Source organism: Myotis lucifugus, unplaced genomic scaffold (genome assembly GCF_000147115.1).
Source record: "Myotis lucifugus unplaced genomic scaffold, Myoluc2.0 scaffold_1325, whole genome shotgun sequence".
NCBI classification, from domain to species: domain Eukaryota; kingdom Metazoa; phylum Chordata; class Mammalia; order Chiroptera; family Vespertilionidae; genus Myotis; species Myotis lucifugus.
In genome coordinates this window covers 8,090-21,703 of record NW_005872373.1, presented here as the reverse complement: position 1 = coordinate 21,703, position 13,614 = coordinate 8,090, and the positions used below count along the sequence as shown (strand labels likewise).

General features: G+C 40.6%; 1 protein-coding gene across 1 annotated transcript in view; it reads left to right on the top strand.

Annotated features, from left to right (window-relative positions):
- Nucleotides 1-8,701, top strand: part of LOC102432831 (poly [ADP-ribose] polymerase 14-like) — a 54,912-nt gene extending 46,211 nt beyond the window's left edge. Inside the window, exons 14-17 of the mRNA XM_006107659.3 lie at nucleotides 328-927; nucleotides 2,232-2,365; nucleotides 7,773-7,947; nucleotides 8,284-8,701. Coding sequence (XP_006107721.1) covers nucleotides 328-927; nucleotides 2,232-2,365; nucleotides 7,773-7,947; nucleotides 8,284-8,573 — 1,199 coding nt within the window. The 3' untranslated portion in view covers nucleotides 8,574-8,701. The remainder of the gene's footprint in view (nucleotides 1-327; nucleotides 928-2,231; nucleotides 2,366-7,772; nucleotides 7,948-8,283) is intronic.
- The last annotated feature ends 4,913 nt before the right edge of the window (nucleotides 8,702-13,614 follow it).

Below are 13,614 nucleotides of genomic sequence, written 5' to 3'. Positions count from 1 at the left end.
AATAGTGTATAATAAGTCTAATCTGTGGAATCTAAAAAAACCTGAATTCAGATACAGAGAACAGATTAGTGGTTGCCAGAGGTGGGGTGGTGGGAGGTGGGCAAATGGGTGCAAGTGGTCAAAAGGTACACACTTCCAATTATAAGATTAATAAGTCCTACAAATGTGATATGCAGCACAGCAACTATAAAAGCAAAAAGAAGGAAAGAAGGTAGGGAGGGAGGAGCAGAGCAAAGGAGAAAGAAATGGAGAAACAGCTAATAGCTAAACATTTTTTTTCTTTTTAAATCCAAACAATTGTTGCATTCCCTTGTGTTTCTGTTTTAGCATTTTTGGGCTTCTCAAAGCAACCTTCCCCCAAACAAAAGCCTTTGGTTTTGGAGAAGAAAACGGAATCAGCAATTTTTCAGGTGTGTGGTGAAAATGAAACATGTGTAGAAAACGCCCTCTCCTGCCTACAGAATCTGATGGAAAAGGAACAGAGTCTTTACACCAGTGAAGAGGAATGTATCAAAGACTTTGATGAAAAGGAATATCAGGAATTGAATAAGCTGCAGAAGGACTTGAATATTTTGGTGGAATTGGACCATCAGAAACCTTTGATTAAGGTTTCAGGGATTAGCAGAGATGTGGAACAGGCTAGAAATGCAGTTGAGGAGATGATCAAGACAGTTAGATCAGCCAAAGAGCAGGAATCCAGAGCAGATTATATCACTGAGTTTGTAGAATGGCAATATGACGACAATAACACTTATCGTAGTTTTGACAAAATAACCAATATGAAATTGGAGGAGGCCAGAAAAAAACAGGGAAAAACAGTTGATGTCCAAATTAATAATCAGAACTACACAGTGGACATGAAAACATGCATTGCTACAGGTGCAAACGGACACAGTTTACAAATTCAGCGCATCACGAAACCTCAAGGTGAGTCAAACTTTCACACTTGTTATCCACTATTTTACACTTACTTTGGGCTTAACACTATTTTGTACGTCTATCAACATTGTAGTCAAGTAGATAGAATTCAAGTAACTCTTATGCATTAACATAGAAAACTTAGGGAGTTTACATTAAGGTCGGGAAAATACAGCCTGGGGGAGCCCAACATCCTGAGGATGACCATCTTGGTGGTAACATAGCCAAACCTTGCCTTTTTGTAGTTCACAAGCTTCCTAGAGCCAGTTCTTCTGGGAGGTAATGGCTGCTTCAGTCCGGAGAGGGACAGCCATGGGCTTTAAAGAAACGTGGCCCAAGGTTTTATTTAGAACAAAATGGGGAAGACAGCCTGGTCAGAAAGTGGGCACTTTCTGCCTCTGTGATTGGTACCCATAGAGGCCCCGGAGCCTGCAGGATCTCCCAGAAGTCTGCCTCCTCTGCCCTGAAAATAAAGTTCCTAGACACACACATAGGAAGCAGCCTCAGATTCTCTGACTGGATCTGCTTCTGAGAAGGGAATGCTTGTCTCGTATAGAGGTGAGACAGACTTCCAACCACAGAAGCCCCCCACGGAAAACTAGTAAAAATGGCTTCCCTTTCAGTACCTTCTCTTCATCTTTTGGGAGATCAGTTGGAATGAATTCCTCACACCCTGAGCAACCCTGGGGCAATGAGAACTCAAGAATAAAATTTCATTTAGCAGAAGAGGAGATGGAGCTGCCACCACAAACTGCCACTTAGCAAAACCCACCCACCCACTCAACTCTTAAGGATGGTGTGAAGAATAACGAAAGAACAGATGTGGATGGCCTTGTGGTGGGAGCTCTAGCAAAAATCCATGCATTTGTAAACAAGAGAATAGCGACTATTTAAAACATCGCAGGGAATAATTGATTATTGAATTATGACAGATTGGAGACTGAGCAGAATATGCAGTGTAGTCACACTGCACCAGCATTTCTCCTATCTGGGCATGATCAAAACTTGTGAAGATGTAGGGACACAGGTTCCATCCCTCAGAGATTTTAATTTGATTGAGGTGTGTGTGTGTGTGTGTGTGTGTGTGTGTGTGTGTGTTTTAATAAGCATTACAGTTGGTTCTGTGGTAGTCTGTGGTCTACACTTTGAAAAACATTCTCCTAAAAATATAAGAAATGCATTGAATACATTGAATCAGGGGCTTGTAAAAGAAGAACACACATGATATTCGGTTTTTTGAAGCATACCAGGGAGGGGGAATGTGTAGATGAGCCTTCTCAGGTGCAGAGTGTACTCAAATGTCTACTTTGCAGTTGAGATCCCTGGACACTGGAGTGATATGAAGCAGCAGCGTGTCTGTCTGGTTGAGCTACAGCCTGGCCAACCAGAATACAGCAAAGTGGCAGATGCCTTCAATCAGACCTGCTCACAGTTCAAGATAGAGAAGGTAAGCATTCTGATGACATGGAGTTTCTTAATGGTGAAAATAAGGAGTATCATGTTCCTGGATAAATACATTTATATTTACTTCCTATCATATTTTTAACCCAGAATTAGAATATTTCATGGTAATTAGATTTTAGATTCTAGATTTTCCTCATCTCCCCATAATTCCTGAGACATTAATACTGAGATTTTTGAGTCAGTTATTACAAGACAGCAGACTGCAATATGATATTAGAATACTGAAGACATATATTTCCTTTGTGAAGCAAGCTAATAAAAATTCAAAGTATGGCTTCAAAGTTGGAGTTGATAAGAAGCAAACGACCACAGAGAGACCGGTGAAGGCTCCTCAGGGTTGGGTTATATGCCTTTGCCCCAGTGTTCACAGGCCAACAGTGCTTGCTTCTTTAATAAACCATATTCCTTTCACTGTTCATCTCATTGACTAGTATTTTGGAATCTCCTACTCTTAAAAATTAATTTTTTTATTTGATATTTGTGTTCTTTCTTGACTTGTATGGCAATAATACTTTGATGTTTTCTTCTCCATTAATTAATTCGTTATCACTGGTATCTGTTTTTCCTCCAAAGCTCTCATCCTAGCATTACCCACAGGATTTATACTTTGGTCTTCTGTCTCTGCACTTCACCAGGGAATGTTTTTACCCTTCATGGATGCAGCTATTATTTTAATGTTAATAGCTCTCAAATCAACATATCACCAATCTGGATCTTTGACTCTAGCTCTAGAACATTTTCCCAGTGGACTAAAAATATCTCCACTTGATTATCTATCTGCTAAATCAATTTCCTAAAACCTAACTTATCATCTCTAAGTAATTATCTTCCCCTTCCTTCTCTTTTCTGACCTTGCTTCCACCACTCCCTGAGTAAAGCTAGAGATTTTTTTTGGGTCTAGTTTTACATGTCTTCTTTTTTCCTGATTGACCTCCCAAAGCTAGAGATTTTTGAGTTCCTTCTCTTCATCCATAATAATGAGTGTGCCAATAAGGTCTACAATTCCTGTCTTTGCAAATTTTCTTTTACTTTCCATTTGCATGGCCACAACTGCTCTTTAGAACTGGGGCCACGCCCCAAACACCAATGTGAGGGGATGCTCTGATGAACTCCAGCTGCTTCTCCCAAGAGAGTGAACCTGGGACAAGTGCATTTATATGTTAAGTGACTGGAGAGCACCTAAGTCTTAGCATCGCTCCAGACTTCAGAGGCCTAGTTCTCAGCCTGGCCCCCCTGTGCTGTGTAGCCAGACTACATTGCTATTTACTGCCCTGGCCTGGAATCCTAATTTCCTCTATTATGTTGTCACCCTTCTGTTGCCAATTCAAGGGTGCCAGTGCCTTTTGGCCCCATTTGTGGTACTCTGTCCCATTCTGTCTATTCATGTAATTAAGCACATAATAATTCAGAAAAGATTTGAAATGTCCTAAGAGATATATACCAGGGAGAAACCAAGATAGTGGCAAAGGAAAACGCTGGCACTTGCATCCTCCTACAACCACATCAAAATTACAACTAAAATACAGAACAACCATCATTCAGAACCACCTGAAATCTTCTGAATGGAAGTCCTACATCTAGAGAATTAAAGAAGAAAGCACATTGAGACTGGTAGGAGGGGTGAGGTGCAGAATGGGCTGATCTGACACCCACCTGTGGCATGTTTTTAATTGGGAGGGACATCTTGGTTGAGGAGGAATCCCATGAGGAACAAGAGGTCCCAGCCCAATACCAGGCCCCAAACCCAGGGTTCCATTGCTGAGAAGAGAACTCCCATGACCTCTATTCAGCTGTAAAAACCAGCGGGCATTGTGTCTGAGTGACACGGAGGCTACTGGAATCCCAGGCAGTTCCTCTTAAGGGGCCCATGCATGGACTTAGACTCATTACTTCTGAGCTCCAGTGCTGGGGCAGCAGCATGAAAGGATCAAGGGACATAAGGGGACATAAATTGTCTTGCAGCAGGGAAAGCCATCTTCTCCCTCCTTCTTTTGGTTATTGTTGGCATCCCTAACCCTTTTCCTTTTCAACTTCCTATAACTGTGTATTTAAGATAATAGCATATACTTGAGTTTTGTTTTTTTATTCATCCATTTGGACCATTTTTATCTTTTTTAAAATATGTTTTTAATGATTTCAGAGAGAAGAAGAGAGAAGGATAGAAACATCAGTGATGAGAGAGAATCATTGATTGGTTGCCTCCTGCACGTTCTCTACTGGGGATAGAGCCCGCAACCCAGGCATGTGCACTTACCAGAATCAAACTTCAACCTTCTGGTTCAAGGGTGGATGCTCAAGCACTGAGCCACCCTGGCCAGGTCAATCTTTATCTTTTAATTGGAGGGCTTAGTCTGTTTAATGAATTTACTGATATGTTTGGGTTTAAACATGCCATATTAATCTTTTGTCCTATGTATCACTTGTACTCTGCTCCTTTTCTCTCTTTTCCTACCTTATATTACATTAAGTATTTTTATCATTTCATTTTTATGCCCTATTAAAATGTTCATTATATATCCTATTATAATCCTTTAATTAGTTACTTAAGGATTATTAAACTCTAGTGCAAATTTCCCAAACAATTCAATGAACTTTGAACACTTTAAACCATTTACCCCTCCTGCCTCTTGTACTACTTTTACCTTATTTTAATTCTATGTATATTTGAAACCCTATAAAACATTTTAATGTTTTAATACAGTCATTGTATATTTACCCTTTTATCCCACTGCCCTTCCATTTTTCTTGCATTTTCATGCCTACACCTTGGGATCATTTTCCTTCTGCTTTGACTTTTCTTTCAGGTGTAGGTCTGGTTGTGATGTTTCTGGTAGTCTAAGTTTTTGTCTGAAAATGTCTTCATTTCACTTTCATTCTTTGAAGGATATTTTTGCTGGGTGTAGAGTTCTGGGTGACAGTTATTTTCTTTAAGTACTTTGAAGGTGCTATTCTATTATCTTCTGACTGTTTTTTTTCACTCTGCACTACCCTTCTATCTTGGAATTTGGTCCGTTAAGTCCTTGTTGCCTTCAAACAGCTATCCCCCTCACCCACAAGCCCTTCTAATAGTTGTTGGCAAGAGGTTTGGTCTGATACAAATAGTTTAAAACAGCCAGAAGCCTGCTGCTAACATAAACCTACTAAGTAAAGTGTTAAGATTTACTTGCAGTGTTTTTTTTAACCTTATAATTTATCCCATTTGGAATATAGAATCAGATTGTTGTTTTTAAAACTTCTTGAAGTAATTATTTTCTTTGTGTTGTTATTAAATTTTAGAAAGCTGGGTGCTAGCTTCAGCAGCACATATACTAAGAAAAAGGTGAGGAGCAAGAATGAAAAGACTAAGGAGTAAGAATTATTTCAAAACTCTTTAAGATGAAAATTTTAAGGCTTTTGGAAATGAGTAAAAGAAATAAAATTCAAGGTAAATAGAAACAAAATGGAAGTAGACAGTTTAAAGATTAGAAACTTAATTGTAGATAAAAAGAAAAATAAAATTTAAAATCACAAATCAGATTAACAAAAAGCATGATAATGCAGAGACTTTGAGCTAGAGGTCAAACTGTATCTTAATGAAAAAATAGGAATCCTAAAACTGAAAAAACAAACCAACCAAATGATGGCAGGTAACAGTGTTAGAACTGAGAGTCCTTTAGAATGGAAGAAGATTCTGACAACTTTATGGAACTACCACTGCCTATTGATTAGGGAAGTTTTGAGGCTGATCTGCAATCCAGGATCCAAGGAGTTTTCACCACAGCCCTGGAACCACAAAGAGGATGGTCAGAGCATGGCCACTTTGAAATGCAGATTGGTGTAGCCACTATGGAAAATGGTGTGGAGGTTCCTCAAAAAATTAAAAATGGAATTGCCTTATGACCCAGTGATCCCACTTCTGGGAATATATGTAAAGAAACTAGAAACACTGGTTTGAAAGAATTTATATGTACCCCTATATTCATTGCAGCAGTATTTACAATAGCCAAGATTTGGAAGCAGCCCAACTGCTCATCCGTAGATGAGTGGATAAGAAAGTGGCAATACATTTACACATTGGAATACTTCTGTGGGCTGTAAAAAAGAAGGAAATCTTAGCTTTTACACCAGCATGAATGGAACTAGAGGGGATTATGCTAAATGAAAAAAGTCAGAGAAAGACAAATGTCATATGATTTCACTTACATGTGGAATCTAGTGAATAAAATAAACAAACAAAATAGAAACAGACTCATAGATACAGAGGACAGACTGATAGCTGTTTGAGGAGAGGGTATTGGGGGACCTGGTGACAAAGGTGAAGGGATTAAGAAGTACAAATTGCTAGTTGCAGAAGAGCCACAGAAGTGTAGATTACAGTGTAGGGAATATAGTCCATAATATCGAGATAAATGGGTATAGGACTACGTGGGTACTTGACGCAGTGGGGGACCACTCTGTAAAGTACATAATTGTTTAACTACTTTGTTGTACACCTGAAACTTGTAGAGAATGATATTGAATGTAAACTGTAATTGAAAAATAAATTAGAAAAGGAAAAGCATGGCCACTTTGGTCTACAGCCAGGCTCCCTGCCACCAGGATTCATGCCCCACTCTTCCAATTGGATGAGAAATTAGTTTTCATGAACTAATTTCCTTCTTGCCTAGACACTCTAGTGCTTCTCCCGTGGTTAGAACTTGGCTAGGTAAACCAATATCTTAAAAGGACTGAAGAGGAGAGAGGCTAATGGACAAAGAGGGATAGAATGCAACAGGAGCAGTAATTACAGTGAAAGTAAGAAGCAGGAGTTGAGCTGCCTTGGTCGTCCAAGATCCTAAATATTGCTTGCTGCATGTGGTGCATAAAAGATGTTAAAAATTAAAACAACGTTTTTTTTCCAAGGCCTGATTTGTGAAGCAGTGGATCTAAAAAGATTTCTGAATGCAGAGAGCTGCCATCTGGCATTGAATTCGCTGAATTTTTACTTATAAAAAATAGTGGTCATGCCCTGTACAGTGGTGGATCCATTGGTTTGAGTGCCATCCGGAACACCAAAACGTTTTGGGTTTGATTCCTGGTCAGGGCACATACCTAGGTTGTGGTTTTGAGTCTTCTTTGGGCACATATGGGAGGCAATAGATCGATGTTTCTCTTTCACATCAATGCCCTCCCACACCTATCTCTATCTCTATCTCTATCTCTATCTCTATCTCTATCTCTATCTCTATCTCTATCTCTATCTCTATCTCTATCTCTATCTCTATCTCTATCTCTGTCTTTTCCCCTTCCTCTCTCTAAACAGATCCTCAGGTGAGGATTAAAACAACAAAAAAATAGGGATCATGTTTCATTTGCTGTATCTGCCACAGGCCCTTGGCACTGACAGAATGTTTTTCCTTATTGATTTGCAGATTGAGAGAATCCAGAATCCAAGTCTCTGGCAGCACTACCAGACAAAGAAAAAAACCATGGATGATAAGAATGGTCATACACAAAATGAGCAGCTGCTCTTCCATGGGACAGATGCTGACTCCTTGCCACATGTCAATCAACATGGCTTTAACCGCAGTTATGCAGGAAAAAATGGTAAGGAAGTAAGTCACGTGGCTGCTCCAAAGGAGGTGTCAGCCAAGAGAAGCCAAGCTGGCTCAGGGGTCCCGCAGATTGCATTGTGTTCCCTCATGGCTCATGGCCAGGGTGCAGCCAAAGTTTCAGGTCAGACTCACTATGTTTCCTCCCAAAGGGGCTGACTGGCCCTTTGAGGTGGAGGAATGATTTTTAAAAATCAAAAACACACAATTTTTTTAAAAAGAGGCTTTAGAGAGAACTGAACATTATATTAACATTATTTGACATATTGAGTCAAAACATCAAATTATAGACAAATTGAAATTCTTAAAAATGTTGTTTTTCTTTTCACAGCTGTGGTATATGGAAGGGGAACCTACTTTGCTGTCAATGCCAATTATTCTGCCCATGATACTTACTCCAGTCCAGATGCAAATGGGAAAAAGCATATGTATTATGTGCGTGTGCTCACTGGATTGTACACACTTGGAAATACTTCATTACTTGTGCCTCCTCCAAAGAATCCTCAAAATCCTCTTGACCTGTATGATACTGTCACAGATAATGTGAGCACTCCAAGTTTATTTGTGGTATTTTATGACTACCAGGCTTACCCAGAATACCTCATTACTTTTAAAAAATAACATTTTGGTATCCTTCACAGAAGACATTATTTATCTACACAAGTAATTTTCAACATTTTTCAACTCATGTCACACATAAACTAATTACTAAAATTCCGTGACACACCAAAAAATATATTTTTTGCCGATCTGACAGGAAAAAAAATCAATGGTATGGTTTTGATTCATTCACAGCTATTGTGCTGGCTCTTGTCATTAAAAAAATATATTTTTATTGATTTCAGAGAGGAAGGCAGAGGGAGAGAGAGAAACATCAATGATGAGAGAGAATCATTAATCGGCTGCCTCCTGCACGCCACACACTAGGGATTGAACCTGCAACCTGGGCATGTGTCCTGACAGGAATTGAACCGTGACCTCCTGGTTCATAGGTTGATGCTCAACCATTGAGCCATGCCGGCCGGGTGGCTGTTGTCATTTTTTTTACTTGACAATCTAACGGAAAGGAGGTCAGCGTCCCTGACTAGTCAGGTATTGCATGTTCTAAATACTTTTGCGGCACACCAGTTCAAAATTGCTAATCTATACTTTGTACAACAAGTTTTAGATTTTTTTCTCTTAACCGCTTATTCTAAGATCAAAGGATCCTTGTCACTGAAGTCAGACTTTCTTCAGCTTCTCTTTCATAACTGCAGTGACCTTTTCTTAAAATCAATAAATTTGAGAATTTAAATTAGATTAATTTAGTTACAACTGTGTGTCTACAACCAGGGACATCAAATCTGTAGAAGAAAAGAACAGGTTTATATTTCTAGGAAAAAAAGGAAAGCCTTAATCTTAAAAGCCAAGGGCACAGCTATGAAATTTTAGCTGCCACTAAAGGGGACAGCTGTTACCATGTCAGGATGCCATAATACTGTGGGGAGCACAACTTACTGAGTGGACTGCTGTCTTTCCTGGGACAGAGATGGTGTCTTATTCATTTTATTTTATTCCTGGACTGAGGCCTGCACCTGAAGTCCAATGGATTTTCCAGAAATGTTTCATGAACCAATTAAGAATGAAAAGGTCCCTCCAGCCGGTTTGACTAGTGGATAGAGGGTCAGCCTGGGGACCAAAAGAACAAAATGTGCACCAATAAAAAGGTGCACATTCTAGTCAAGGTTTGATTCAAGTCAAGGGCATGTACCTCGGTTGCAGGCTCCTCCCCGGCCCAGGCCCTGGTTGGGTGAGGATTAACAAAAAAACAAACAAATAAACAAAAAGACTGAAAAGGTCTAGTCCAGTGGTTGGCAAACTCATTAGTCAACAGAGCCAAAAATCAACAGTACTTCTTCAAAATAGACTCGCCCAGGCCGAAAACCGACTCTGCGCATGGGCCATGAAGTTTCAATCACACTGTACGTGCGAGCGTACCTGGTATTTTGTGGAAGAGCCACACTCACAGGGCCAAAGAGTCACATGTGGCTTATGAGCTGCAGTTTGCTGACCACTGGTCTAGCCAGACTCCTATCCATTTCTTCTACATCCTTGACTTATTGTCATGTTGCCTTAAATCAAACAGATTCCGTGATAGGGAACTTCGTTTTTCATGAGCCAGCCCAAGACATAGGGACTCTAGCTGGGGCTCTGGGACTGCAGTGCAGCTGGGTCCTGCACAGCCCAGGCCTGTGGTCTGCCTTGTCGCGTAGATGAATTGTGTCCCCTGGAGTTGTGCAGCACAGCAGCCCAGGCCCCAGTTGGTCCTTTTAATGTTGAATACAAATCTGCCTTCTTATAACTTTTCATTGGTGCACATTTGGTCCCACTGGAAACAGTAGGATAATGCCTGCTACATTTTCAGTGTGAAATCCTCTATTATGTTAAGATGAAATGAATTCTAAGATTATTAAATGGCATATTTTCTTTGTCAGCACAGCTTTAGATGATTTAAATCAAATACACACAGCAAAGGAATGAAATATAATGCTAATTTGCTAACTCAGTATCTGTTGGACGGTAAAGGAAAGTTTCTTTTTTAACGTTTCTCTAGGTAAATTTCAGGCTCAAACACTGCTTATTGAGCACTTAGCTTGTACCAGATAGTATAATAGATGCTTTCATATACAGTGCTAATTGTATTCCCCAAACAATCCTGTGAGGTAAGAATTATATCCCCATTTTAAAGCTGAGGAAACTGATGCTCAGAGTGCAAGCAGCTTCCTTGCCTGAGGTCGGTCACCTAGGTAACGGCCCTCACAGCCAGCAGAATCAGGTCCTGTGTCATCAAGCCTCTGTTCTTCTCATGATAGAACATGGCCTCTAGATGAATGTTACGAATCCAGGAACATCTCAGCTAATCTGCGAGCCGCTTTTATATTTTCTCCACTTTTTCCTTCTGGCTCTGGTTCCTATCCTAGTTTTCATTTGAAGCTCTGTAGGCTGAGATCAGAGCTGATGCCCAAGCAAAGCCTGTGCAGATGGTGCACTCCGACACCAGGGGTCGCTCTTCCCTGGCCATGGGGAACAGCACCTGCCCTTCAAGTAGAGGTAGGTGGCTGAGAGGGCCACAGTGGCTGCTTCATTAACATAGACATCTTGACATTTCTCTTGCTGTTGTTTGTTTTGTAAGGGGATTGGGCACTGGCATTTCAACTAGGGCTTGACCATGAATGTAAGAAATAAAAAAGGAGAGGCCCGCTCTCTATTGTTGTTCCTCCAGTGGTTTGGTTAACTTAGGGCAAGACTGAATATCAGGGTGCATTGAATCAAGGTACAATGATCCAGTCAGTAAATGTTAAGTTATCCCCAATCAAGAGAAATATGTCACTTATTTGCTTTTTGAATAAAAGACTTGGAAAATGTCATGTGGTGGTGAACATTTTTATCCTCAAGGGCAAATACAGGACAGCGTGATGATGAACACAGGCCACTGCTGAGAAAGACCACAATTACATATGACAGCATCAGAGGATCCTCAGAGTAGTAATACTATTCGGCTGAGCCCTGGCAGGGTGGCTCAATCGGTTGGAGTGTCGTCCTGAGTACCAAAAGGTTTCGGGTTTGATTCCCAGTCAGGGCACGTATTGAGATTGTGGGTTCGATCCCTGGTCTGGGTGCATACAGGAGGAAACCGATCTATGTTTTATTTTCACGTGGATGTTTCTCTTTCTCTTCCCTCCTCTCTCTGTAAGATAAATAAATAAAATTTTAAAAAGCATACCCTCAGGTGAGGATTAAAACAAAAATAGTCTCTTTTAAAAATAAATCGGCTAAAATTTACAAGAAGGGCATAGCGCAGGTTTAGTTCAGTAAATCTGAAGGGCATACTGACACCAACAAGTAGCCCCTGCTGAAAGAAGCCCACCTTGAGCCTGTGATAGGTGATGGTGGTCAACTCCAGGGAAGAGGTTTTTCAACTGTTTTTGGTATTTAAATCACCTGAGGTGTCTGCTGAGACTGTAAATCCTGGCCCATCCCAAGGGAGTCAGATTCTGTAGATATGGAGGGTGCCCAGAAATCTGCATTTTCAGCAAGCATCTCAAATGCTTCTGAAACCCCTGGTTCCCACAGCCACTTAGGACTCTCACGGGCCCCAGGCACTTTGGCCTTTGTGGGCCTCTTACTCTATTAAGTATTAAAACTTGTACTTTGAAACTTCATTGATATAAACATGAATGTACTTGAGGATGGATTAAACTTTTTTTTAAAAAGAGACTAAACCACTTTTGTGGACCCCTGAAAGCTCAGGGGCTCTAGCCACTGTGCCTAAGGTATAGGGCAGCCCTACTGTGACTTTAGGCACAGGATGAGCTTGTAATCCTTAATCCCTCCAGCGTCTAGGGTAGTGGTTCCCAATGGGGGTACACACCCCACAGGGGGGCAATTTGATTTTTAGTGTGGGCAATTTTAGAATGAGTTATTAACAGTGAATTTTTTGCCTTTCTTATGGTTTTAGGTGCCTCATACAAAGTATATAAATATATATTGTGACATATTTATGCATTTCAGTTCTCTTTGTTTTGAAACTTTATTTGCTATTTTTTCATATCACTTCATATTATTATTATTTTTTAAACAATTTCTTAGTGATTTCTTCCTCAGTACTTCAATTGTCCTTTCATTCTTTTGATTTTCTCTTTCATTGATGCCATGTTCTTTGGAAGCTTGTTAGACCAAGTTAATGGCCTTTTAGGCTTCCTCCACGTGAACATGAGTTCACTTTTTGAATAATAAGAATTATATGTCACAGGGAGTGTGGGGACATCAGGTTTTAGAGATACTGAGGTGGGGCATGGCCAAAAAAAAGGTTGGGAACCACTGCTGTAGAGTAAGTGCTTTAATAATTGACTTCCACTCATTCAGGCATGCTTATCTGAGAAACAGAGGATGAAACGGGACCAAGGTACACAGGAACCACTGCTCTAGGGTCAGTGCTTTAATAATTGATCTGCCCTAGCTGGTTTGGCTCAGTGGATAGAGAGTCGGCCTGCGGACTGAAGGGTCCCAGGTTCGATTCTGGTCAAGGGCACATGCCTGGCTTGCAGGTTTGATCCCCAGAAGGGGGCGTGCAGGAGGCAGCCAATCAATGAATATTTCCTATCATTGATGTTTCTATCTTTCTCTCCCACTCTCTTCCTCTCTGAAATCAATAAAAATATATTTAAAAAAAATAATTGATCTCACTCACTCAGGCAGCTCAGCTGAGAAACAGGATGGAATAGGACCGAGGTATCCAGGTGGCTGACAGCCTGCCCTTTCACTCTCTTCTCTCTCAGGCTCCCCACTCGCAGAGAGCCAGGACCTCTTGCTGCATCATAACCTCTTTATTTGAAGTGAGGAAATTACCTATTTACACTTTGAGTCCATTCATACCAATGTATTTTTTTTTAAACTGTATTTTTTATTGACTTCAGAGAGGAAGGGAGAGGGAGAGAGAGACAGAAACATCAATTGATCGGCTGCCTCCTGCATGCCCCACACTGGGGATCGAGCCTGCAACTCGGGCCAGGAATCGAATCATGACCTCCTGGTTCATATGTGGACGCTCAGCCACTGAGCCACAGCAGTTGGGCCCAATGTCTTAACTGTTTCCAGCTCTGCATGTCAAAGACTATTACCT